Here is a 26,224-nt window from a genome sequence, read left to right on the forward strand (position 1 = left end):
TTCTGCCCACGGCGTTCAACACCTGCCACAACACCCCAGTCGTGACAGTAATATTCTAAATGTTTTAAATTGCACTTTGCCCAGTTATGGTGGTTCCCCGGGACAGAAAGAAAAATTGTACGTTTCACCATAGTATTTATATACACTGGAGATATTGCACATCACTATAAAGTTTAAAATGTTCCTTCATTATATTGCACATAACTACAATGGTGTATTTGATGTGTGTGTTTGTTCGTTTAAGAAGCAGACCAAGGATTGGTAGGTTCTACAAACAGCAGTTTTTCTGTTTGAAGCTGTGATGCTAAAGTTCTGCACACATGGGATTTTAGAGGCCTTCGTGAAGCTCTAAGGATTATATACCTTCCCCCTTACTGTAAGGTAAGGTCCAGCTAACAGCCCAGCATTAGTCACTTCACAGGGAGGACATATCTGAAGTCTGTCGATTTCAGCTCTACTTCAGGAAGACACAAAGAGTGGAGATGCTCTGCTCATTTATGCTTGAGCAGGGTTCTTCTTCTGGTATTCTCTTTTGGAACTTCCCTACAAGCAGTTTAGTGACAACCATACATTTTTGGCCATTAGTTACAGGTAAATTTTGCACTATCCAACCCATATTTTTCTATTATTAAGAACAAGATATGTAAAATGCAACAGGACACTTATTAAGAAAGAGAGGATCCAATTCTTGGCACAGTGGGGCTACAGTATAACAGGTTTCCATGCAAGTCCTTATAATCCAGTGGGTTGGGGTTTTAGGGAAAGATAAACCTAATATATTGACTGCCTGGCATTTACAATATTGCCCACACAATGTTTGTTTGACATGTCACAACTGTCACTTGTGAAATTGGTGAATCTGCTACCACCATTGCACATAAAAAAACAAAACCACTGCATGAACGTCTTTGGGCCATTAAACAGAGCTCACTCAACAGAGCCGATAGTTTATCGTGTATAGACAGAACATGCATGAGGCATAGAAACAATAATGCACCTACAAGCCGCCTAATCCTCATGGAACATATACAAACGCGCAACACAGCATGGCTTACTACAAAACAAAGGCAAGTACATTATGAAAACTAAACCTTCTAAAATGAATGAACTGATAAATTTATTTCTATTCTTCCTGTGTGAAGTTTAAGTTTTGGTACTAATAAAAAGTAGTAATGTGAAGCACCACTATATAAGATTAAACATGATTCCTTAGAACAAACATGTCCACAGCAGTCCTAGATAAGGACATGTAAAATACTCAGAGTGCAGCGTTATGTGCTTAAATTAAAATGTTAAGTACAAGCTAATGTAACGTGAATGTTATGAACAGTTATGTGCCAGATTTAATCATCTACCTTAAAATAACTTAATAATAGGCTACTTGCTTAATGTAGACTAACACCTGCACCAATAGATATTAATTAGAAAATGTAAACTGAATATTCTTACTGGGATAAGTAAAAATTTTCACCACTGAAATAACAGCTCTGAAGTGGTTTAAGTAAATTTTGCCATGCTGGAGTCATTTTAAGACAAAACTTGATCTTTATCGGTTTAACTCTTTTGATTTTCATCTGTAATTCACTCGTTTACTGAATAGGGAGTGTATTTGGCTGAGGAACAAAGTACAACAACTAAGGGGTAATAAGGTGTAAGATACTCACAAAATGTTATTTCTTTTTTATTAAGTTAGTTTTGCCGTACAGAAAGTCAAGCAGACATATACCTGGGCTTCAACCTGTAAAAATAACACTGACTACATTAAAAATTATCAGCTTATTTTATGCTTTAACCTTTTAACTATTTCTACAAACTTTTTTCCCCGTCAACGACGAGTAATTAATATGTACTCTTACTTAATATTCAATTTGAATGTCCGTTCTGTTTTGTTCTGGACAAATACTGAATAGGGAAGTATCCGCTCTAATTAGTCCCAAAAGTTCTATTAAGTTAAGGTGCAAGCTGGTGAAGTTCTTTCAAACCAAACTCGCTCATCCATGTCTTAATGGACCTTGCTTTGTTGCTCTGCAGTCATGTTGGAACAGGAAAGGGCCACCCCCAAACTGTTTCTGCAACGTTGGGAGCATAAAATTGTCCAAAATATCTATATCCTGAGCCATGCAGCATTTTGTTTTAGCAGAAACACTTCATACCCAATTTGGGCTTAAGTCAACTATGAATAACTCTGTATATCAGAGTATTCTAGAGGCAAATGTGAGGCCATCTGTCTGACAGATAAAGCTTGGTTGAAATTGGGTCATGTAAAGGATGTAGCGAATGACAAGGCCCCCAATAGGAGAGACAGCAGCCAATGGATCACATGACTGAGACCCTATCCCAGGGTGCATGGCACCATCCCGATAATCATATCTGATTCGCGATTAGATATGAGCGTCTGTGAAACGAAGCTGCAGGAAACTTCACAAGGCATACAATAAGACCAGATGCCTCAAAATAACCCCCAAAACCAAGGGTGTAAAATTGGCGATCCAGTAAACAAAGCAGACAGTTTTACAGCTTCACCCTGAGCTGGGGGGAGAACCACCAAGTCACACCTGGACACTCTCTTGACCTCCGGAGCACATCCCTTTCAATAAACAAAAGCATACTGCATCAACACTATTTTAAACATCTTTAAAGTGTGCCAGTAAGGCAAAACGCATATACATATATTTACTCAGTATGTTTTATTTCTGTGTGTATGTTTGATTATTCTTCATAACTTTAAAGGTGTAATCAGCATTTACAAACCCCTTGTATTAGATAGAGGAAGGAATGAATGGGTAAAATATGTAATGTTTGATGTCAATCTAAAGCTGGCTTTATTCCAAGAATGTTGGCGAACACGGGAAATTGGTAGCATGAACCAAACACATGCAAAATTACTTTAATAAAGTTATTGAAAAAACTCCAACCGGATGGGTCGTTATATGATGCAGCCTTGTAGGGGTCCATGTCTCCCGATGCAGGTCCCGCGTTTTAGGCGGCGGTGCGAGATCTCAGAGCGTCATGGATGGTTTTATTCACCCATGGCTTCTGGTTGGAAAATGGTCTTATAGTCTTTTTCTCCACGGTATCATCCGCTAGTTTGCCGAAGAATCCCACAACCCTTTAGGTAAACACGCTGATGTCATCTGAGCTGTTTCTAAACATGTCCTAGTCTGCGTCATCAAGTCCGTCCAGCGCGCGACCTCCCTCTGAACCAGAACTTCCTGTTTCAGCCTTTGTTTGTATTTTGGCATGAGGAAGATGGCAGCGTGGTCAGATTTCCCAAACGGTGGACAAAATTGTGCCTTGTAGCCATCCTTGACTGAAGTGTAGCAGTGGTCCAGTGTCCTTTCGACCCCTGGTCGTGCAGGTGATGTGTTGATGAAAGTTCGGTGCTGTGTTTGGTGCTGTGTGAGTGCCTCATGCAGCTCGCATAAGGCAGTGTATATGTCCGCTTGAAGTGGGATATAAACGGTGCTGATTATTACTGATGTAAACTACCGATGTAGATAAAAAGGACGACACATGATGGACAGTAGTTCCAGGTTTGGTGTGCAGGAGCGTGTAAGAGGAACATCGCTTGCGCTATTTCACCAGCTGTTGTTCACCATTAAGCACACACTGCCTCCACTTTTCCAAATCCCGTGCCTCTTTGCGGTGAACCGAGAAGAACTCGGCTGGCTGGATGGCGTGGTCCGGCACCGCTGGGTTCAGGTCTCGGTGAAGCAGAGGAGACTGCAGTCCCGAATGTCTCTCTGGAACTTTACTCTGGCCCTGAGGTCATCGAGCTTGTTTTCCAGTGACTGGACATTGGCGAGCAGGATGCTAGGCAGAGGTGTGCGGTGTGCACGGGCTCTTAGCCTGTTCCTGACGCCCGCTCGTTTCTTCTCTCTTCGCGTCCTTTGTTCTCCCTCAGGATCTCACTCGGCCAGCTCGGATCCGGAGTTAAAAACGTTAAATTGTGAATACATTGTATACCAATAGAAACAGGAGTGTCTCTATCATACTTAATTTACTCACTGTTGGTGATTATGCCGACTTTAAAACGCTAAAAACTAACTTTAAAAACAAAAACAAATAAAAGGTGGTCAGAGCAGTCGTGACGATAGCCGACCTCACAGACGCCACCTTAAGACCATTACTGTTCCTGCCCCGAAGAAACCTCATCTTGCTTCCCTAACCGATTATCGCCCTGCAGCCCTCACCTAGGTAGTGCTTTAAGCGCCTGGTCAGAGTTTTCATCATTTCTTTACTACCGGACACACTCGACCCACTACAGTTTGCATACCGCCCGAACTGCTTCACAGACGATGCAATCTCTCATCTCCTCCACACATCGCTCACTCACCTAGACACGAAAAAGGAATTATGTGAAAATGCTGTTCATCGACTACAGCTCAGCATTTAATACTATAATTCCCTCCTCACTTACCACCAAGCGGAAGCACCTGGGACTCAGCTCATCTCTGTGTCAGTGGATCTCCAATTTCCTGACTGGCAGACCAGAGGCAGTAAGGATGGGCAGACATATCTCAGCCTCAATCACTCTCAGCACTGGAGCCCTCCAGGGTTGTGTTCTGAGCCCCCTGCGTGTTCTTTGTACACCTACGACTCGTGGCCACTACCAACTCCACCGCCATCATCAAGTTTGCTGACGGGACTGTCGTGGTGGGCCTGATCACCAACAATGATGAGTTGGCCTACCTAGAGGAGATTGGAAATTTGGAGAACTAGTGCGTGAGGAACAATCTTCTCCTAAACGTCAGCAAGACAAAGGAGCTGATAGTGGACTTTAGTACAAAGCAGAAGAGGAGACAACCAGACCCCAGTCATCAACAGAAACCCAATGGAGAGAGTGGACAGATTCCGATACCTCGATGTTCACATCACGCAGGACCTGTCATGGTCCTGTCACATCAACACCATGGTGAAAAAGGCCTAACAGCGTCTCTACCACGTCAGACACTTGAGAGACTTCAGACTGCCCTCTAAGATGCTCAGGAATTTCTACTCCTGCACCATAGAGAGCATCTTGATGGGAAACATCACAATCTGGTTTGGAAACAGCACCATGCATGACAGATGAGCTCTACAGAGAGTGGTGCGATCAGCTGAGCGCATCATCCGCACCGAGCTACCTGATCTACACTCGATCTAAAGCAAGCGGTGCTGGACCAAGGCTAGCAAGATCGTAAAGGACCTTAGCCATCCCAACAATGGACTGTTCTCTCTGCTGCGATTCCACTCCCTGAAGGCCAACACAGAGAGACTGAGAAGGAGCTTCTTTCCGCAGACGATAAGGTCCCTCAACCACACCACCACACAGGACTAATAACATCTTTTTAAACTCCCAACATTGACTAGACAATCATGGACACTATGGACACATTCATACACACTTGCACTATATATTTATATCTTAATTTCTGGACCATTGCACAAAACACTTTTTAATGCATATTTGCACAACCATTGTCACTTTTAAATTTTATTTATATACTTTTTTCTTTCATATTTCTATATTTTGTAATATTGTTATCATGCCCTTATTTATACAGCTTATTTTACTAGTTAAATTTATTTTCTTTAGTATTTCTTTTTATTCATATTTATTCCTTACGTATAAGTTTTTATTTTTTAAGGTCACTGGCGGTCGTATAAGCATTTCACTGCATATTGTACTGTGTATGACTGTCTATGTGACAAATAAAATTTTAATTTGCTTCTGGCGTCATCCGCTCTTTAGGAACTCTCAACGAGACTTCGGGGCAGAAGGATGAAAACTAAACATAACGCAAGTAAACAAACAAAGCTGCATACCTTGCTGAAGTTGGTGCTCGTTTTATAACTAAACTGTAAGATTAAACCCAAGACTCTGCTTTTGTGACTGTCGTTGATCTAATAAACAGTACTGGAATAACTTTATTCACTTTCACTTTCCAAACTGTTTGTATATGTGTGTGTGCGCGCGTGTGTCAAATAAATTCTTGTTTCTTTATTAAGAACTGTTGTCTTGGTCATGTATTTTAAAGTCTAAACATTTGGCCAGATCTTGTTACCTTGCTCATAATTGCTAAACACTAGCTTTTGTGTTATCATCGTTGGCCACGTGATAAGCAGAACTGGTAAGACTAAATTGTGCTAAACGCTGGACATGTTGTCGATAAAGTGTACATTATAAATTTTTATTCAGTTAATCAAATCAACCCGAATCGTTAAAGACTCAATACAACTCTCACCCAGAGCTAAACATTACATATTAATGGTGAAGGATGCGTTGAGCATTGTGTCCACATTAAAATGTCTACATTTATTGGTGAACAATGCGACCGCTATTCGTTGTCTTTATTATGTAAACCCTACTAGGATCAACAAATCCAGGTTTTTGAATGGCCTAGTCAAACAGAAATGCTGTGGTGAAAGCTTAAGAGAGCTGTGCCTAAACCAGTGGCCAAAAATCTCAGTGAACTGAAGCAGTGTTGCAAAGAAAAATAGGGTTTTTTTTTCACAACTTCATAAGAGACTGATGACTAAAGAAAACAATTACTTTAAATTATAGCAGCTAATAATCATGGTGTTGCCAACAGTTTTGTTAATAATGGCAAAAAAGTAGAGAAGGTTGTGTTTGCCTAATACTAAGACCTCCTACAATCAGATGATTTATTCAAACACAAAAACATACAATTGAAAACGTATTTTAAATGTGACATTTTTCATAAGGAATGGATGAATGAGATTTTTGACCAAATTACCATGTTCTATTTCTCTACAGTAACTAAGAAAATCATAGAACAAAGTCTGAATTAGAAAAGAGCTATTTAGATTGAATATATAAAATCATTACAGACAGTGCAAAACACAAAAAAACTAATACTGCAGGAAAATCCACAACAGCCCACCAGGAATAACATGGATCTCATGGATCTCTAGACAGAGGCAGATCAGTAAGGAGGGAATACTAGTGCTTCAAACAAAACCTCTTTCCTAGCAAACAAGGGAGATGGGGTATGGCTCAGCAGAAGAGGGGCCTGGCTCATGCTAATAAGGCATGACTTGGCAGTAACACATTTAAATAGACACCTAATAGTGCATTAAGAAAAGTTGTGAAAGACAAGGTTTGAGGTATGAAAAATTAATAACCCCAGAGGTATTTCTGCTGGAAAACAAACATAAATAAATAATAAAATAAACATAAATCTAAAAATTGTTGTGAGGAAAATCCTTAGAGGATCAATGAGATCAATGAGACGAATTTTATTTTAAGGGTCTGTTAGATAAATTAATACACAGAGTTTGCACTAAAGAGACCACAAGTAGGTTTTCCTTCTCACTTTTTACACTCTTTTTGCGTGTCCATACAGCCAGATGTGCTCCACACGCTGCTAACCTTTTAGGGCGCAGTCACATAAGAGCCCTGGGTTTATATCCAAGACCACTTAAGCCCAAAGTCTGGTTTACTTTAATCAGTGAGGATACAATCATTCCATGCTTGGGAACCATTCTCGAGTTGCTGGAAAATATGGTCTCGGGAACGATACAGCATCCCCATTCACGGATCAAATCATTTATGGAAGGTATTGTGCCTGAGAACAGAAGTTGATCACTGTTAAAACCCTTTGGGGTCACTTGTATTCTTTCTGGTAACTGTAAAATGAACTTATCCAATCAAATCTGACCGATTTACAAGTTTCCTCTCAAAAAAGGTGCAGTAAATTTTATCTATTTTTTCATGAGGTTTAATGACTTTGTTCTTACATGGCATTTGAACATGCAAAATAAATAAAAAAGTAGTTTTATAAAAATCTTTGTGTTTTATGGAAACTTTATACACTGGTGCTCCTGGTCAAAAATAACCAGTCATTGGAAATTAATAGGTAAGACTACAATTAGTGTATAAAAAAAAATTGGAGGACAATTCTACACTCCTTTCCCACATCTAAACATGCAGGTGACTTTTTATCCCCTTTTTTGGCTTCCATGCCAACCCGCATGGGAACCTATCGACAGCATAATTTTTACCACAACTGTTAAACAAATCCGCAAAATTGTCACCAATCATATAACTTTTTTGAAGCTCTGGTATATCAAGCCTTTTTGAGGCCTTACTCACAGTTCACTCACAGATATACTGCATGTGAAGCTGTGGAAGGAGGAAAGAAGCCTTCTAAAGGAGGGTTTAGAGGAGGAGGTCAGAGGTTAAGGATGACAGAGTATAACCCTAGGAGGAAGTTAGAATAGTCTTCCAATTAATGTTTGGGATTGATTAAAAAGAAGACCCAGCTAAAGTTGTGGTCTCCTTTCATCCAAAAATGCAACTAAACTCAAAGCCTAACCGGATATGCAATATCCCAAGTGGATGACATTAAGTCCTGTTTTCAAGTTTTCTGCATGGACTCCATTGTAACCATTGTCACTAACATGACAAACCCGAAGGGCAGAAGGGTTTATGGAAACACCTGGAAAGAGGTAGACTATACGGAGTATTGAAGCCTACATGGATATGTTGATTTTGTGTGATATCTACAGACCCCGCAACAAATCTGCATCCAGCTTATAGGATGAGACCCATTTTTTATGCTACAATGTATAATATTGTCTTCCATATCCTGCCACATGTGATTTGCTTTGATGACCGCCACACAAGACCAGCCTGAAGTCAACAAGACCAGTTGGGAAGTTTAGCAGGGGTAGGTGGAGCGCCTGCCACTCATTTACAAACCAGGTCCTGACATTACTGTTGATCAGCACCTCGCTCTAGGGGACAGTGCCCATTTAAGCAGTACATACCAAACAATATATAATATATACACACATATATTACATATACACATATACGCACACACACACACATTTATATATATATATATATATATATATATATATATTCGTGTTTAATTAAATTCTTAACATTTAAATGGTGATTGGTGCAGACATTCACACTATTTTGGGGGGAAGGGAGGGTCCTAAGCTATAAAAGAAATTGAACTAAACAACTGTAGGCATTTGCAGTTTTTACAGATATAAGTAGCAACAGACATGGAAGCAAAGAGGTTTCATTCCACGAAGAATGTTGCTGTTTATGCGGGCAAAAAGACAAAGGGTAAGAAAGCCTCTTAATAATATATAGTAGTGTAAAGCGCTCGCCCCATCATCCGGGGATCGCTGGTTCGATCCCCGGGTGATGCCGTTACCTCTCACAGCCGAAGGCCTAGAGAGAATTGATTGGCCGAGCCCTCTCAGAGCGGAGGGATGAGAGGTACTTTGTGCTCCCACATTAGTCACGGCTCTACAGCCAATCAAGGGCGTCTGTGAGCTCGAGCACACGGAAGGAGCAGCTAGCGCTTTCCTCCAAGTGTGTTACTCCGCCCCTAACGGTGTGTGAGCAAGCAGTTCGAAAAGATGCGGTCGGCTGGCGTCACGCGGTTCGGAGGAAACACGTGCTAGTCTTCGGTCCTCCCGGCTGAATGGTAGTAGTAGCCTTAATGTGGGAGCCCCCTAGTGACGGGGAGGAATTGGCCACGACTAAATTAGAGAGAGAGAAAAAAAAAAAAAAAACTAAAAATAATAATATATAGTAGTTATTCAGTTACCGAGATTTCCACAGACTTTGACATTCAGATTTTGTTGTACTTGTATCCTAATTCTTTACTGACTGTTCAGCGTTCTGGAAAAGAGAATAAGTCGCCTGAAAGCACAAAAACAAATTGCATGTATTTTTTCTTGCAACAGCATTAAACAATCTGTACATGTCAGTGGTGCACTAAAGGTATTAAATGATTTTTATGTTGGCTTTTACAGTCTACCGTACCCTGTTAAACAGTCGACGCCCCGATCAAAGGAGCAGTTATCGGTCATAACACGTAGCCTTCTGAGTTTGGAGGTCAGAGTTGGATTGGTTGGGTGGTTGGTTGGAAGCACGTTTGAAGGAAAAGATAACGTCACAAATGCACACAAACACTCTGTGCATACACACAATCTCTCTGTGCAGATACACCGTGCAGGTAACAACTAAAGAACAGGTCTTCACTTCATAATACACCTGGCCATAAATAAAAATTAATATTTAGGCATAAAAAAGATGCTTTAAAATTTATTTATCGGCGTGTATAAACCCGCAACTCGCACTTTCACTTAACAAAATCCAACTATTTAGGTCTGATTTAATTGCTATTATTAATCATTATTATTTTTTAGCTATTTTATATTTTCCTAGGGAAATAAAATTTAGGTAGAGTCTTGTTAATTCATCGAAACACCCCCCCCCCCCCCCAACAGTATTTGCCAATCGCGCACACAGTTTGATAACCTCACACCTATCGTGAATGAAAGGTGAGAAGAGATTCCGCGGAATCTTCTGATACAATGCTTGCTCTGAAGAACTATTCTCGACAAGAATATAGAGAATAAGAATCATATTTATGATAAGATAATTAATTAAATAATAAAATTATATCAAGTAAGAACTTTTTCTAAAAGCCAGACCGACCACATTTCTCATTCACTGCTGAAGTAGTTAAATACACTTATACTGTAAATACAGAGGTTACATTTTAAAAGTACAATTGCTAGTAAATTACAAACTGCATGTAATGTAAAATTTAAATAAAACAGCTTTAGACACAAATATATAATATGGTAGTATATACAAATTAAAAATCTAATTACACATGAGTGCTCAAATGTAAAGCAAACACAATTATTAATTTATTGTGTATATTTAACTTCATTCAGCTGTTTAAGTTATATGAAAAATAACGTGTCTACTGGCCCACTATTATTTTCTGTTCAAATTTAAAGATGCCTGCGCATGTGTGCAAAAAGACGAAGTACAACAAAAAAAAAAAAAGTGAATAATCTTTGATAAAGTTAGCCTATTACAATATTGTTTCCAATGCTGAACCAAACATGATTTTGTTTTAGTCTATAGACTGAATACAACGCGACAGCACGCTCCGAGGTGAACACCCACAGAACCCCAGTTACTGTAATCCCTCTTGTCACTTTTCATTCATGATGGGTGTGAGGTTATCAAAGCGGTTTTGCTGATGGGAAAATTCACAGAATTGAGGAGTTTAAAACGAATTAACAAGACCGAGCAGACGTCTCTGCCTAAAATGTATTTCGCCAGCAAAACAAACAAACAAATAGTAATAAAATGCTTCATGGTACCAATTAAATCAGACTTTATAGTTGGATTTGATACTTTGAGTGTAATTCATAAATTTACTAATTATATTCAGATTTTGTAAAATAACGAAACCTGTTTTCTTCCTAGACCTTTTGTCTGCATCACAATGAACTGAAGCTCAGTACGTTTACTGTACTTCCATGTTTTAATCTGCAATGTTTAAGTGGAATACATTTTGCGTATATGCTTAAATATTCCTTTTTATTTATGGAGGGGTTTATTATGTTTGATCTGCATTGTACATGATCTTTGCTCTGATCTTTCTACATATCACACAACTGGACAGAAACTTTCTCACAAGGGAATTAGCAGTCGGAATCCATTGTTTCTGCCGCAATTTTAAAAGCATATGATTCCTTCCACAATGTCCGACCTGTTCGTGAATGTCTCTTAAGATTAAAGTTGTAATGTGTGAGTCTTTGGGTATGATGACTGGGTGTTTTACATGCTCAGGCATTGCAGACCTACCAAGCTGTCCTCCAACTCTTAGCACTCCATCCTGCAGTACTGGGTCAAGTTTGGAGAGGCAACTGTTCCTTTTTACGGATTACCTTTTTGCAACGCAGAAATTTCGTCTTTGAATTTTTGGTTTTGAACGAACTTAATAACTTCATTTTCTGCTCTTGTTAAGTCCTTAATTGTTAGAAACTTTTAAGGGTTTTCTGTTATTGAGTTATTTGCCTGTCCTTTAGTCTTTTTTGTTCTCTGTTTAAGCATGTCCTTAACGCAAAGAATCCAGGCAACGGATCTTTTCAACTTGTACCAGTCAGAGTGATAGTTAATCAATTTACTCACGGCATCTGTGCTCTCTGTAGTATTTACGAGATTCACCAAAGCTGAATGTTTAATCTCGATGTCATCCTCTTTCATTGACGGGTCATGAATGTTCTCAGGCCATTTACTTTCTGGTTCTTTGAGAAAGGAGGGACCATGAATCTAATTTGCGTTTATGAATTTTTTACAGGAAACTCCCCTGGATGCAGCGTCAGCTGGGTTTTTTGAAGTGTTGACATACCTCCACCTCTGTGGCTTGGTTGAGACTCGTATAATGGCAATTCTGTTAGCAACAAAGATTTTAAAACGAAGTTTTTCATTGTCAATGTATCTCAAGACAGTAGTACTGACGGTCCAAAACAGAGTCCAGCAATTCTATTTTCAGTTGACCTTTCAACATTTTATCATTGTTCACAGCAACCACTGCTGCTGTCAATTCCATTCGGGAAATAGTGGTTTGTTTCAAGGGCGCTACACGAGAGTTCCCCATCATGAATGCCCAGTGTGTGAATCCATCAGCATTTACCAACTTAAGGTATGAGACAACTTTATATCCCATCTCACTTGCATCTGATAAGTGGTGAAGTTGTGCTGAAGCCGTGACTCCAAAGTCAACTGGTTTTACTCATCTTGCTACACTAAACTCAGACAATTGATGCAACTCTTGCAGCCAGGCCTTCCATCTTTTTAAAAACTGTTCCGAAATGTCACCATCCCAAGCGAGTCTTTTTTTACACAACTGCTGCATTAAAATCTTAGCTGGCAGTATGACTGGTGCGAGGAAGCCTAAGGGGTCATAAATTGAACTAGTGACTGACAAAATTCCTTTTCTGGTCACAGGCCGAGAGATGTTATTTTGAATCAGTCTGCCCATTCTCCTCTGACCTCTAGCACCAACAAGGCATTTTTGCCCACAGGACTGCCACATACGGGATATTTTTCCCTTTTCACACCATTCTTTGTAAACCCTAGAAATAGTTGTGCGTAAAAATCCCAGTAACTAAGCAGATTGTGAAATACTTAGACCGGCCCTCTGGCACCAACAACCATGCCACGCTCAAAATTTCTTAAATCACCTTTCTTTCCCATTCAGAAGATTGTCTTGACCAGGACCACACCCCTAAATGCATTGAAGCAACAGCCATGTGATTGGTTGATTAGATAATTGCATTAATGAGAAATTGAACAGGTGTTCCTAATAATTCTTTAGGTAAGTGTATATGTTTATAAGTAACTGAAAAATACGAAATGCCAGGACATGTCAGAATTTTGTCAGGGCTCCAAAACACCCTTAGACCCCAAAGGGTTCATTAAGAAGCTTAAAAGGAAACCAAAAGCAAACTGAAAACACAAAATAAAGAGCTCCGCCGTCTACGCGAGAAGGGACGGGATTCTGGAAACTAAAACGAAAAACTAAAGATCCTCTCGGGGCTTATGCCCTTACTGAGGATTTATAGAAAGAAAGAGAGTAGAGTTTGTGCTTTGTGCACTTTACCCAAGAGCGCGCGCTATACTGATGCGTGTCGCTCTCCCTCACTTTCTTGCTCTTTCTCTCTCTCGCCGGCGTCTTAGACAAACAGAGGCTTGAGCTTTGCCTGTGTCTTTTTCAGCACACTTTGTCTTTGGCCCTGACACCTTTTACCGGTGCAACCTAATGATCACACGAAGTGTCGCAGTATCACTACTCTTTATAAACACACTGCCAGGTGCGTGTCATTCAGGCTGATTGCCTGACGGCGGCGTTGCCTAGCAACTGCGTGTATAAATGGCCATGACTTTGCCTGTTTAGAACTCCGCGTGGTAGCAACCTGCAAATCTGCCCGTCCTGAACAGTTTATACGTGGCTTTGCCCTTCGCATGAACCGCGTCGTTACATATATGTCCACAAATACTTATCAACAATTTTCAAGAATTGCTTTTCATATAAATGTCACATATGGAACGCACGCACAAACACATACAGTACTTATATATTCACATACAAACACATATACACATACAAACATAATATATTTAGTAAATTTGTAAATTACACTCAAAGTAATTATGAAGTCTGATTTGATTGGTACCATTAAACATTTTATTTCTATTTATTCTGTTTTAATACTAGAATACTACTCTAATACATTTTAGGCAGAGACGTCTGCTCGGTCTTGTTCGTTTTAAACCCCTTAATTCTGCCAATTCCCGCATCCGTTATTATCCTGGTTTGATAACTTCACACTTACATCAAAGGTGAAAAGAGGGATTACAGTAACTGAGTGTGCTGTCACGTTGTATACACGCGTTTATCAGCCTTTTGATCAAAACACTGCCTTTTGTAAAGTGAAAGTACAAGCCACGGGTTTCCGCATGCCAACGAACAGCTTTATTTTAGTCATAAATTCACAACCACATTACAGCTATTATTTCCAGCCGTGGTCAAATAATGGATGAAATAATTATTCAATGCTGAACACAAACAGCAAAAAAACATGACTATTATTATAAAAAGCCCGAAGTGTCAATAAAAAAATATTTACTTAATATGATAAAATTATGTTGAGGTGTATATATATATATAAATTAAATGCAACCACCGGGGGGGCGCAAGCCAGTGTCTTCTTGTGCCAGTCCCAAGTCTGGATAAATGCAGAGGGTTGTGTCAGGAAGGGCATCCGATGTAAAACGTTTGCCAAATCAATGATGCGAATTTAAAAATGTCATTTCCATACCGGATCGGTCGCGGCCCGGGTTAACAACGACCGCCACCGGTGCTGTTGACCTACAGGGTGCTGGTGGAAATTGGGCTACTGTTGGTCGAAAAAGGAGGGGTGGAAGGCGTGTTCGAAAGCAGAGAGAGAAAAGGAAAGGCAAGAGTTTAGAAATCACAGTAGGGACTTCGAATGTTGGGACTATGACAGGGAAGGCAAGAGAGTTGGTTGATATGATGCAGAGAAGGAAGGTGGATATACTGTGGATCCAAGAGACCAGGTGGAAAGGTAGCAAGGCTAGAAGCTTAGAATCAGGGTTTAAATTGCTTTACCATGGTGTGGATAGGAAAAGAAATGGAGTAGGAGTTATTCTGAAAGAGGAGTTTGTAAGGAATGTTTTAGAGGTGAAGACAGTATCAGATAGGGTGATATGTCTGAAGCTGTAAATTGAAGGGATAATGTTCAATGTTGTTAGTGGTTATGCCCCACAGGTAGGATGCGAGTTAGAAGAAAAGGAGAAATTCTGGAGTGAGTTAGTTGAAGTGATGCAGAGCATCCCTAGAGGTGAGAGAGTGGTGATTGGTGCAGAATTCAATGGACATGTTGGGGAAGGGAACAGAGGTGATGAAAATGTGATGGGCAGGTTTGGTCTTCAGGACAGGAATGTAGAAGGACAGATGGTGGTGGACTTTGCAAAGAGGATGGAAATGGCAGTAGTAAATACTTTCTTCCAGAAGAGGCAGGAACATAGGGTGACATAGAGTGGAGGAAGAAGCACTCAGGTGGACTACATCTTGTGTCGACGTTATGATCTGAAAGATATAAGTGACTGCAAAGTGTCGGTAGCGGAGAATGTAGCCAGACAACACAGAATGGTGGTGTGTAAAATAACCCTGTTGGTGAGGAAGGTGAAGAAGACAAAGGCAGAGCTAAGGACAAAGTGGTGGAAGCTAAGAAAGGAAGAATGTTGTGTAGTCTTCAGGGAGGAGTTGAGGAGGTGCTTTCAGGTGACTGGACAACTACAGCCAATTTTATCAGGGAGACAGGAAAGAGGGTACCTGGTGTATCATCAGGTAAGGCAAAAGTGGACAAGGAGACTTGGTGGTGGAATGAGAAAGTCTAGGAGTGTATACAAGGAAAGAGGCTAGCTAAGAAGAAGTGGGACACTGAGAGGACTGAAGGGGGTGGACAGGAGTACAGGGAGATGCAGCGTAAGGTGAAGGTAAAGGTGGCAAAGGCCAAACAAAGAGCATATGAGGACTTGTACACTGGGCTGGACAGTAAGGAGGGTGAGGTGGATTTGTACAGGTTGGCAAGGCAGAGAGATAGAGATGGGAAGGATGTGCAGCAGGTTAGAGTAATTAAAGATAGAGATGGAAATGTACTGACAGATGCCAGGAGGGTGATGGAAAGATGGAAGGAGCACTTTGAGCAGTTGATGAATGAGGAAAATGAAAGAAAACGAAGAATAGAAGAGGTGACTGTTGCGGAGCAGGAAGTAGCAAATATTAGTAAAAGGAAAGTGAGAAGGGCGTTGAAGAGGATGAAGAGTGGAAAGGCTGTTGGTCCTGATGACATACTTGTGGAGGTATGGAAATGCTTAGGAGAGGTGGCAGTAGAGTTTCTGACTAGTTTGTTTAACAAGATCTTGGAGGCTGAAGTGTATTGGTGCCGATTTTTAAGAACAAAAGAGATGTGCAGAGCTATGGCAATTACAGAAGCATAAAACTAATGAACCATACAATGAAGCTGTGGGAAAGAGTAGTGGAAGCTAGGTTAAGGGCAGAGGTGAGCATTTGTGAGCAGCAATATGGTTTTATGCCTAGAAAGAGTACATCAGATGCAGTATTTGCTTTGAGGATGCTGGTGGAGAAGAACAGAGAAGGTAATAAAGAGTTGCATTGTGTCTTTGTAGATTTAGAGAAAGCGTACGACAGGGTGCCAAGAGAGGAGCTGTGGTATTGTATGAGAAGGTCTGGAGTGGCAGATAAGTATGTTAGAGTGGTGCAGGACATGTATGAGAGCTGTAAGACCGTGGTGAGATGTGCTGTAGGTGTGACAGGAGAGTTCAAGGTGGAGCTGTGTCTGCATCAAGGATTGGCTCTGAGCCCCTTTTTGTTTGTTCTGGTAATGGACAGAATGACAGATGATGTAAGACAGGAGTCTCCATGGACTATGATGTTTGCAGATGACATTGTGTTTTGTAGCGAGAGCAGGGAACAGGTGGAGGAAAATTTGGAGAGGTGGAGGTATGCTCTGGAAAGCAGAGGAATGAAGGTTAGCCGCAGCAAAACGGAACACATGTGTGTGAATGAGAGGTCCTCAAGAGGGACGGTGGGGCTATAGGGAGCAGAGGTGAAGAAGGTGCAGGATTTTAAGTACTTAGGGTCAACTGTCCAGAGCAACGGAGTGTGTGAAAAGGAGGTGAAGATGCGGGTACAGGCAGGTTGGAATGGGTGAAAATTGTCAGGTGTGTTGTGCGATAAAAGAGTAGCAGCGAGAATGAAAGGAAAGGTGTACAGGACAGTGGTGAGACCAGCAATGCTCTATGGATTAGAGACAGTGGCACTGAAGAAAAGACAGGAGGCAGAGCTAGAGGTAGCAGAGCTGAAGATGTTGAGGTTCTCTTTGGGAGTGACAAGGATGGATAGGATCGAAAGTAGGTTCATCAGAGGGACAACCCATGTTAGATGTTTTGGAGATAAAGTCAGAGAGGCCAGATCGAGGTGGTCTGGACATGTTCAGAGGAGAGATGGTAAATATATCGGTGGAAGGATGCATTGCCATGTCTTTCATTATTTTGCCCCTGTTAAGACATTACAAAAACTATATAAGAATCTTACTATTCATTTCAAAGCATGAATCATTATGAAAATAATATGAAGCACATATACACACATTCATTATGAAAGATCCATTGTAAAAAAAAAAAATCATGTTTGTTTTAGCATTGAAAACAATATTGTTTTAGGCTAACTAATTATACACAATTCTTTGTTGTACTTGGTCTGGTTTTTAGATAAAGTCCTTCCATGCGCCATATGGCAGATATTCAGTGAAGCACAACACATTTAAATTTAAATTCCCGAATGTTGCTTGCGGCAAGTCGCAGCACGGCGCGCACCAAATTGCAGCATCTCGCAGGACAATGTGCATCCTTAATGGCCACATCTGTACGCAATGTTCACCTCTGTCTTGAAGAACTTGTGTTTCTGAGAATGGCAGAGATGTGTGACTATGTATAGAGTATAAGACTGGGCTTTTACAAACCTAACCCCTCTTTTCATCTTCCGCTGTTTTACCCTAAATTTCTGTTTTTGCACAGTTTTGCCACAAGTGTGCCTTTTGTACCACCAGTGTATAAGTTCACCTGGATCCCTCTCCATACCATCTTGGACATTTTCGTAGCACTGAGCAAGTACGAAAGTAGACTTTTTTGGCCCATTTTTTTTTTGCCTTACAGTTTACAAACAAAAAATGTTTTTGTCCTCAAATCCTTTTTTTGTAGCACTTCCCTCTTAGTTACATACCTGACTGAAAGGCTCATTAAGCAGCTCATTTTGCAGATCTTTGTCTTCTCTGGTGTGAATTAGAGCATTAATCATGATCATTCATGCACCCTCACATATAGCATTTTTAAACAAAAAGTATCTTAGAAAAGTTGAATCAATATATTGTTTTCTATGAATGAGTGAGCAGGATGACTTTCACATCATCTAATTTCTTGTTCTTTTCAATGGCCATGCATCACTGTTATTTTCTTCAAAATACAAATTTGTACATACAGTACATGCTGCTCACATGTTGTAGCCTGGTTTATGCTTAATACAAGGTAATCAGACAAACAATTTATATGTGTATAAGGAACAGAAAAATGCACAAATATCAGGACATGTTAAAATTTCTCCAGAGCCCCAAAACACCCAGATAATGGCAGTAAAATTAATGCCATTATCTACCTGAACATTCATACATCATAACCCTCAAAGAAGCTGTTCTTTACCAGAGGAGCATTATGACCTAATTATATACATGACTATAATGATAGTATAATGTATTATCAGTAGTTAGATATAATCATTAATATAATTATATGGTTACATTTTCCCCCAAAAAAGGTGATTAAACACGCGCACACACACAAACACACACACACACCGTACAAGTCTACATCTACATCTGATTCTCAACCATTTTTTGTTATTTCTTCTAATGCAATGACCTAATGTATATATGACATGCTTTCCATACATCTTGTGCCAAAGTCAAAGCCATTTTGGGTCATTAATTTACTGTAATTATTTACCACCTTAAAGTACATTTTCCAGGCTTATACAGTATGTACCCTGTATTATACACCATATATTTTAATTTATTCATGCTGTTACTGGTCCAAGATAAACTTACTTCTTCATCTGCTTTAGATGCATCCTTACTCTCTTGTTCCTTCTTCAAAAGCTTCAACAAGTAATCAGCTCTCATTTGCAGTTGCTTGGCCTGTGGCTTTTTGTCAGGGTTGTCTGGAAGAATCTGCACATAATGGCACTTAGCTCAGGCATTATGATTACATAAATATTATTAGCAAGGAACTGAAGGTTCTTAAGGTTATAAAATGATTATTCCGTAATTTTGAGACGGGCCGATTAGGTTAGGCTAGCAAAATACAACTGCTATTAAATAAGCTACAACCACCGTAGAAGTGCACCTTGTCCAAAAGTTTCAGCTCAGGATCAGTTTTGATTTGGTCCCAGTTGCCATAGCCATGCTCATAAATGCCCAACAACAGATGTGTGTCATCCTGTACATCCCAATCTATATCAAAGTGAGGCATCTTTACACGACAGCTTAGCTGAAATCTAGGACATCAAAACGAATAGTTAAGGATTAGTTAATTTCTGCTGAATCCCACTGGTACTAATTTTGACAAAAAGTACATTAAATGTAAACTGATAGCACATACAGTACATCATATCCATAAATATTTTATTAAGAAAAACATTGTAAGTGATGGTTTAGTAAGAGATTTATTTTGAACATACTTGCTCCTCTCGACAGGATTGGAGGGCACAACCTTATGCAGAGGCTCAAACTCTTCCTCATGCTGAATGATGGATTTAGCATTTACCTGAACCCCAGAGATCTTGATGTTAATGCCACGCCTTTTTCCTGGGCCTTTGGCTACAGAGTGACAAACCACAAAAATAAGAACACTGTACATGCCACTATTCTTTAAAAACAGAATTTATCTTTACAATCTTTAATTACTATTCACACAGTTAAAAATTAATTAAAGATAAAAAATAAAACATATTTCCATTTTGATAATTTGCGGTAGCCTACTGAGAAGTTTGTGTCCATTTTTAGTACTACATTTTATTTGTTTAAGGTATATATACAATATACAGTACATAAGTTTTAGGCAGGTATGAAAAAATGTAAAATAAGCATGCCCTCAAAAATAGGTATATATGCCGTCTTCCCCACTCTCATTGATCTCTCAGGTTTGTTGATGGTGAAGTGATTGATAGCTTTTTACATCTCAGGGAGCCCTCATGTCTGTGTTTCCTTCTGGCTCTCCCTTTTAGTTAAGCTGTCATAGTTAGTCCTGCCGAGTCCCACTCTGCACTATATATACATTCACAGTCATACATTATATGACTGTGACCATACCCAACTGTTTTTTCTTTTTTCCCTCTCTGTTGAGCTACACGTGCCGGTCCTAAGTTGCCAGTGTTCCAGACCCCCTCTGCCCTCTGGACCTTTCTGAATCGGCCTGGTTGGAGATCTCATCGCATGGATTCCCCATGTGGTCTGTTTGGGATGCATGTGGTGACTGGGGGTGCCACTTTACCATGAAGACGGTCCTGGCCTTGGTTGGCAGACAGCTGTTTTCTGAGGACTTGTGACTGCAGTCGCTTAATAGTTCAGGACTGGAATTTCCTACAGTCTATCTAAGCATCCAATAACGGGCTGGGCTCCATATGATCATAAAGACATTGACTGTTATACCGAACTTCCAGCCTTCTACACATGGTTTCATACAATTTGATACAAACTTCTACAATTTCTTTTAATTGTGTAAAGCTGCTTTGCAACAATGCCAATTGTTAAACCACTATACAAATAAAAAAACATTTTTTAATGAAAATTGGAGCTTCTGTAGATGTAGGCCACCTAAAATCCTTTTGTCTGTTCATGTAATCCCTGACAGTGTCAATGATGCTGCGGTCAGGGCTCTGTGTGTGTGTTTGTATTCCACAGCACCGAGGACACCATTGATCTTGACCAAATCTCCAACTTCATTTGTAGAAATGCTAACCTGCCTCCTGCTGACTCATAAATTCGGACCACCTGCTCCCATTTTTCTGCACCTCAGTTTAAAAGTTTTCATAGATAAATGATTCACTTAGCCTTGTTTTCGAATCAGAGGTATGGCCTTGCATAAAGACCACTTCTGGACAGACTTCTCTGATTGTACTTTAGTTCCTCTGGATTCTGCCAGGATTTTGTCTAATATTTTGCTGATGGCATTACTGGACAACTTCTAATGTCAAAGGGAAGTAAATATGATGTGTCCTTCATGTGGTACACTAAGTTTAATTGGCCAACCCCTGGGTCCACAGTCCTCATCATTGCCTCATCGCGCCTTTGTGTATGTGTGTGTGTGTGTGTGTGTGTGTGCGCGTGTGCGTGTGTGTGTGTGTGTGTGTGTGTGTGTTTTAATGGCTTGATCAGCAGATCTTGAAACCCTTTTAAGTTAGACTTCTTTAAAGTTGTTGCTTGGGAGAGACCTTACTGATGGAGTGTAACTAACTTGAATCTTCTTGTTCAAAGATCTCTTCTCTTATGAATAGGATTACTACTTTACTGTTTTTAGGTAAAAAGCAAGGATGGCATACATTGAACTTGTGTACATAGCACTGTCAACATGGAACTGTCCCAGTTTGACTGTTCATAGTTTTAAGCAACATACAGTACACAACTGTTTCTGTTAATGACTGTATTTCAACCTAAATGCCCCTTACCTTTCAAATCTTTGTCTTTGTACACATGTGCAAATGAAGAATTGATGTTGATTTAAATTTATTTAAAGGGTAATCACAAATATTGATTTGATTTAAAATCTTCTTCTGTTTGCTTACTTTGCATTTTGTAAATTGATTAAAACATCAAAAAGACATTTTTAAAACATTCATACTTTTAAGCCCTTCTTGAGAACTGAGACAAAACATTTTTATTAATATAAAAAAAAACCCACTATTATTTCTAAAAACTTTAACTACAGTATATTTTTGAACAGTGAAGTGTGAGTTATCCCATCCTGGTTTGGAACAACCTCCTAATAACATTTTCAGTGCATTACAGGATTTTTGTCAACATCATCAGACATTAAAAAATGCACTTAAATTATATATATTTTCTTAAAAACATGGATTTTGTCTAATAATCTGTTTATAAATAATAAAGTGTTTATTTTTTTATAACCATCATATCATTTTCTAAATTTAATACCTTTTAATAGCATTTAATTTAATAATAGGATAAAAATTGCCTTCCTCTACATTATCACGAAAAATACATCCTTGCTTTTTACCTAAAAACAGTAAAGTAGTAACCCTGATTATAAGAGAAGAGATCTTTGAACAATAATAAAGGTTTTACAGATATAAACAAAACTAATACATTTTATTGGAATAAATTGTCCCTTTCAAGAATTTTCCCTTTTCAAATCTTCATAATTTTTTTTATGTAAAGATTAGCAGTAGCACTATCGCCTTGCACCTCCATGGTCCGTGTTCGATTTCTGCCTTGGGTGCATGTGTGCATGAAGTTAGCATTTTCTCCCTATGCTTGAGGGGTTTCCAGAGACTCCGGGTTCCTCCAGAGTCCAAAGACATGCACTTACTCACTCATCATCCATACTGCATTATCTAGTATATGAAGTCGAGGTAGGGCTGGGGCCTGAAGTCTGGAGCCTATCCCAGGAGACTTAGGGCACAAGGCGGGATACACCCTGTACAGGGAGTCAGGCAATCTATCGCAGGAAACACACTACGAACAATTTGGGAATGCCAATAAGCCCAATCTGTCTTTGGTCTGTGGGAGGAAACTGAAGTACCCAGAGGAAACCTACTAAGAACGAGGAGAATGTGCAAATGAATCATGCTTTAAACTAAAGACACTAATTTTAACAGGAAATTAACAAAAACTAATGTTTTGCTGAAGAAAATAAAAAAAGTATTTGAAGTTAAATAAAACCTACTTTGAATTGGTTAACATGGTCACACAATAAGTTACCGCCATCAGATGTCTTGTTGACGTCTGGTGGTTTTGAAAATTCTACGTTAGAAACTAGAAAACTAGATGCTAGAAAACTTTCGCTTTTAAATGTATGTGGAAGCCAGTTTGTTTTTGCCTAATTTGCTAGATGCATACTTTATGTGCTTAATTTTACTAAAGTTACCTTAAATTTAATATAATTTAAGACTGACAAGCATTGACATGTTATGGTTGTGACCACAGCAGTATCAATTTAAAATCTTTAAAATATTAAAAATGATCAAACTTAAAAGAGCAGTTGAACAGGTTATAGCACAAACAGAGAGTCATGAAGAGGTCCCTTGGAGTTTTGGTTGACAACAAAATTGCTTGACATTATTTATTTATTTCCTTTTAAGAAATATCTGACGATGTTGAGAGTAACTCAGGACACAAATTCAACAAATTAAAAAACGGAATCAATTATTTTTAACAGCTGTTAAATTATTAACATGTATTAATTTTACTTAGCATGTAATAAGCAAATTTCTATATATATTTTATCAGGTTTTTTTTTAGCTATTTGAAAATGTGAAGAACTTTTTAGGTCAAGTGGGGACACTTCATCAAATAAAATAAATAATAATTTAATATAAGATTGAAAAAAAAAACATTTTGTTTTGCTAAGTTTATTCAGCTTATAAAATTTTTCATTATTATAATAAATAATTCCTAATTTTACAGAAAACAATAGGTGCTGGACATGTTTTGTCCCAGTTCCCAAGAATGACTGATATACACACAGGTACATCTCAGTAAATTGGATTATAATTAAAGGTCTATTTATTTTAGTAATTCAATTTAAAAAGTGAAACTCATTATAAAGATTCATTACACACAGACTGATATTTTTAAGTGTTTATTTTAGTGTTGCTAATGAAAGCCAAATATATATTTAAAAAATTATATTGTGAGAATGTTCAATATTTGAGACTCATTATGTCACACTCTAATCAGCTAGTAACCTCAAAAAACCTGCAAAAGTTTCCTGAGCCTTGAAATGGTCTTTCCGTCTGGTTCAGATACAATCATTGGGAAGACTGTTGACTTGACATTTGTCCAGAAGACGATCATTGACACCCTGAACAGAAAAAGGTGGGAAACTAACAAGGATAACCGCAGCCTTAAGAAGATTGTGAAACGTAGTCTATTAACTAAGAAGTGGACTGCAGCTGGAGTCGGTGCTTCAAAAGCCACCACGCATAGACGTATCCAGGACATGGACTACAACCTTCACACTGAGGTATCGTACCTGGGCTAAGGACAAAACTGTTGCTCAGTGGGCCAAAGTACTCTTTTCAAATGAAAGTAAATTTTGCATTTCTTTTGAAAATCAAGGTGCCAGAGTCTGAAGGAAGAGAGGAGAGGCACAGAATCCAAGTTGTTTAATGTCCAGAGCAAAGTTTGCACAGTCAGTAATGGTTTGGGGAGCCATGTCATCTGCTGGTGTTGGTTCACTGTTTTATCAGGTCCAAGGTCAGTGCCAGCAGTTTTAGAGCACTTCATCCCTCATCATCCCGCATCCCAGCGTCCCTCCGCTGACCAGCTTTATGGAGATGCTGATTTAATTGAGTCCCTCAGCGCCTAATTTACTTCATTGGACATAATAAGGAATGGCAAACACATGTCTATATGAGGTCTCACAGTAGATTGTGCATGTCAGAGTGAAAACAAATCCAGGAATCTCAGGAGGAGGGATACATGAAACTTTCAATTGCAGCATGAAAAGTGCCCAAGAGCACAATAGCCACCATAATTCTCAAATGAAAGAGACTTGGAACAGCCAGACTTTCAGAACCAAACTGTGTAATTGGAGATGAAGGGCCTTGGTCAGAGCTACCTCTTTGATAAAAGCTCTTTATCCCTGATTACTCAGAACATAAGGATCACTATAAATGAGATCCTGAGTTCCCTTGCAGAGATAGGAGAGACTTACAGAAGGACAGCCATCACTGTAGCACTGCATCAACCAGGCCTATACGGTACAATGGTCAGACAGAAGCCATTCCTGAATATAGTAACATGACAGCCACCTGAGGTTTTGCCAAAAAGCACAAAGGACTCTCAGACCATGAGAAACAAAATCTATTTTTTAACTATTTGAAATCATGAAATTGGGAACTACACCTTACCTTTTAAAACAATCCTTATATTTAGACATGATAGTGGCAGCATCATGCTGTGACGATGTCTTTCTGTCTGGGATTGGGACATTAGTCAGAGCATAAGAAAATTTATGCAGTAAATTAAAGAGCTATCCTAAGTGAGAACATTCTCCAGAGTGCTCAGGATCTCAGGCAAGAGAACAAGTTTCAGTTCAAAAGTTCAGGTCAAAGCAGAACAACAAGAAATGTTAAGTTCAGAACATCAAGAAAGTTCAGTTCAGAGAAGAAGGGAAAAAAAAAAAAAACTCAGGAGTGGTTTAAGAACAAGTCTATGAAAGTCCTGGAATGGCCCTCCAGGAGTCCGGAGCATCTCCAGGAAAAACTGAAAATGTCTGTGCACTAGAAACTTCCAAATGAAAGGTGTGTCAAACATTTACAAGCAGACATGAGGTGGTCATTACTGACAAAGGGCCTTTGACCGAGTACTAAGTGATTATGTTGTTATGTCTTCACAAAACAGCAAAAGATTTAAACAACAACATTGTGGAAAATGGTCTGAAAACTTTCAGTTGAGACTGTGTGTGTGAGTGAGAATAGTGTTACAATAAAGTTAGTACAACAAACCAATTACACACTCAGGGTGCTTGAAGACACACCTTCAGTGGGGTTATCCTTCAATTGTTCCTCATGCTCTTGTACTGCAGCTACACATGTTGTGTGAACCAGCTCTCCTAGTCGCTTTAAATCTGCGATGGATTTGTCCACCAGCTCAGAGTCACGTGCAATAGCCTCCAACCTGAAAGCAATACCATCAATCAGAATCACAAACGTTAATCTTCAAATTAAGTATTTAAACTTAAATATGGAAAATCTCTTATTTAAGAAGCAATATTGGGTTATGAATTTAGTATTCAGCTTACATCTCATATTTGCAATGTTTAATACCCTAGTAGTCACAAAAAAAACATACCTTTCAAGAGGAGCACCAAATTTCTTATAAGCTTTTATAAACCTGTTAAAACAAATCAGCCAAAATTCAGTTTAATAATTCAATTAAAATGTATTTGTTTCGCACTTTTAACCATAAAAGTTGTTACAAAGCAGTTTAAAGAACTATAAAATTGTACAAATAAAGTAGTGCAGTTTGTTCGATTAAA

At 39.1% G+C, this 26,224-nt stretch overlaps 1 protein-coding gene across 1 annotated transcript in view; it reads right to left on the reverse strand.

Annotated features, from left to right (window-relative positions):
* chd2 (chromodomain helicase DNA binding protein 2) overlaps positions 1-26,224 on the reverse strand; it is a 186,769-nt gene that overhangs the window by 21,031 nt on the left and 139,514 nt on the right. Inside the window, exons 26-30 of the mRNA XM_053499720.1 lie at positions 26,038-26,079; positions 25,724-25,863; positions 19,683-19,821; positions 19,349-19,499; positions 19,051-19,173 (exon numbers count right to left, since the gene is read on the reverse strand). Coding sequence (XP_053355695.1) covers positions 19,051-19,173; positions 19,349-19,499; positions 19,683-19,821; positions 25,724-25,863; positions 26,038-26,079 — 595 coding nt within the window. The remainder of the gene's footprint in view (positions 1-19,050; positions 19,174-19,348; positions 19,500-19,682; positions 19,822-25,723; positions 25,864-26,037; positions 26,080-26,224) is intronic.

Source organism: Clarias gariepinus, chromosome 7 (assembly GCF_024256425.1).
Source record: "Clarias gariepinus isolate MV-2021 ecotype Netherlands chromosome 7, CGAR_prim_01v2, whole genome shotgun sequence".
NCBI classification, from domain to species: Eukaryota; Metazoa; Chordata; class Actinopteri; order Siluriformes; family Clariidae; genus Clarias; species Clarias gariepinus.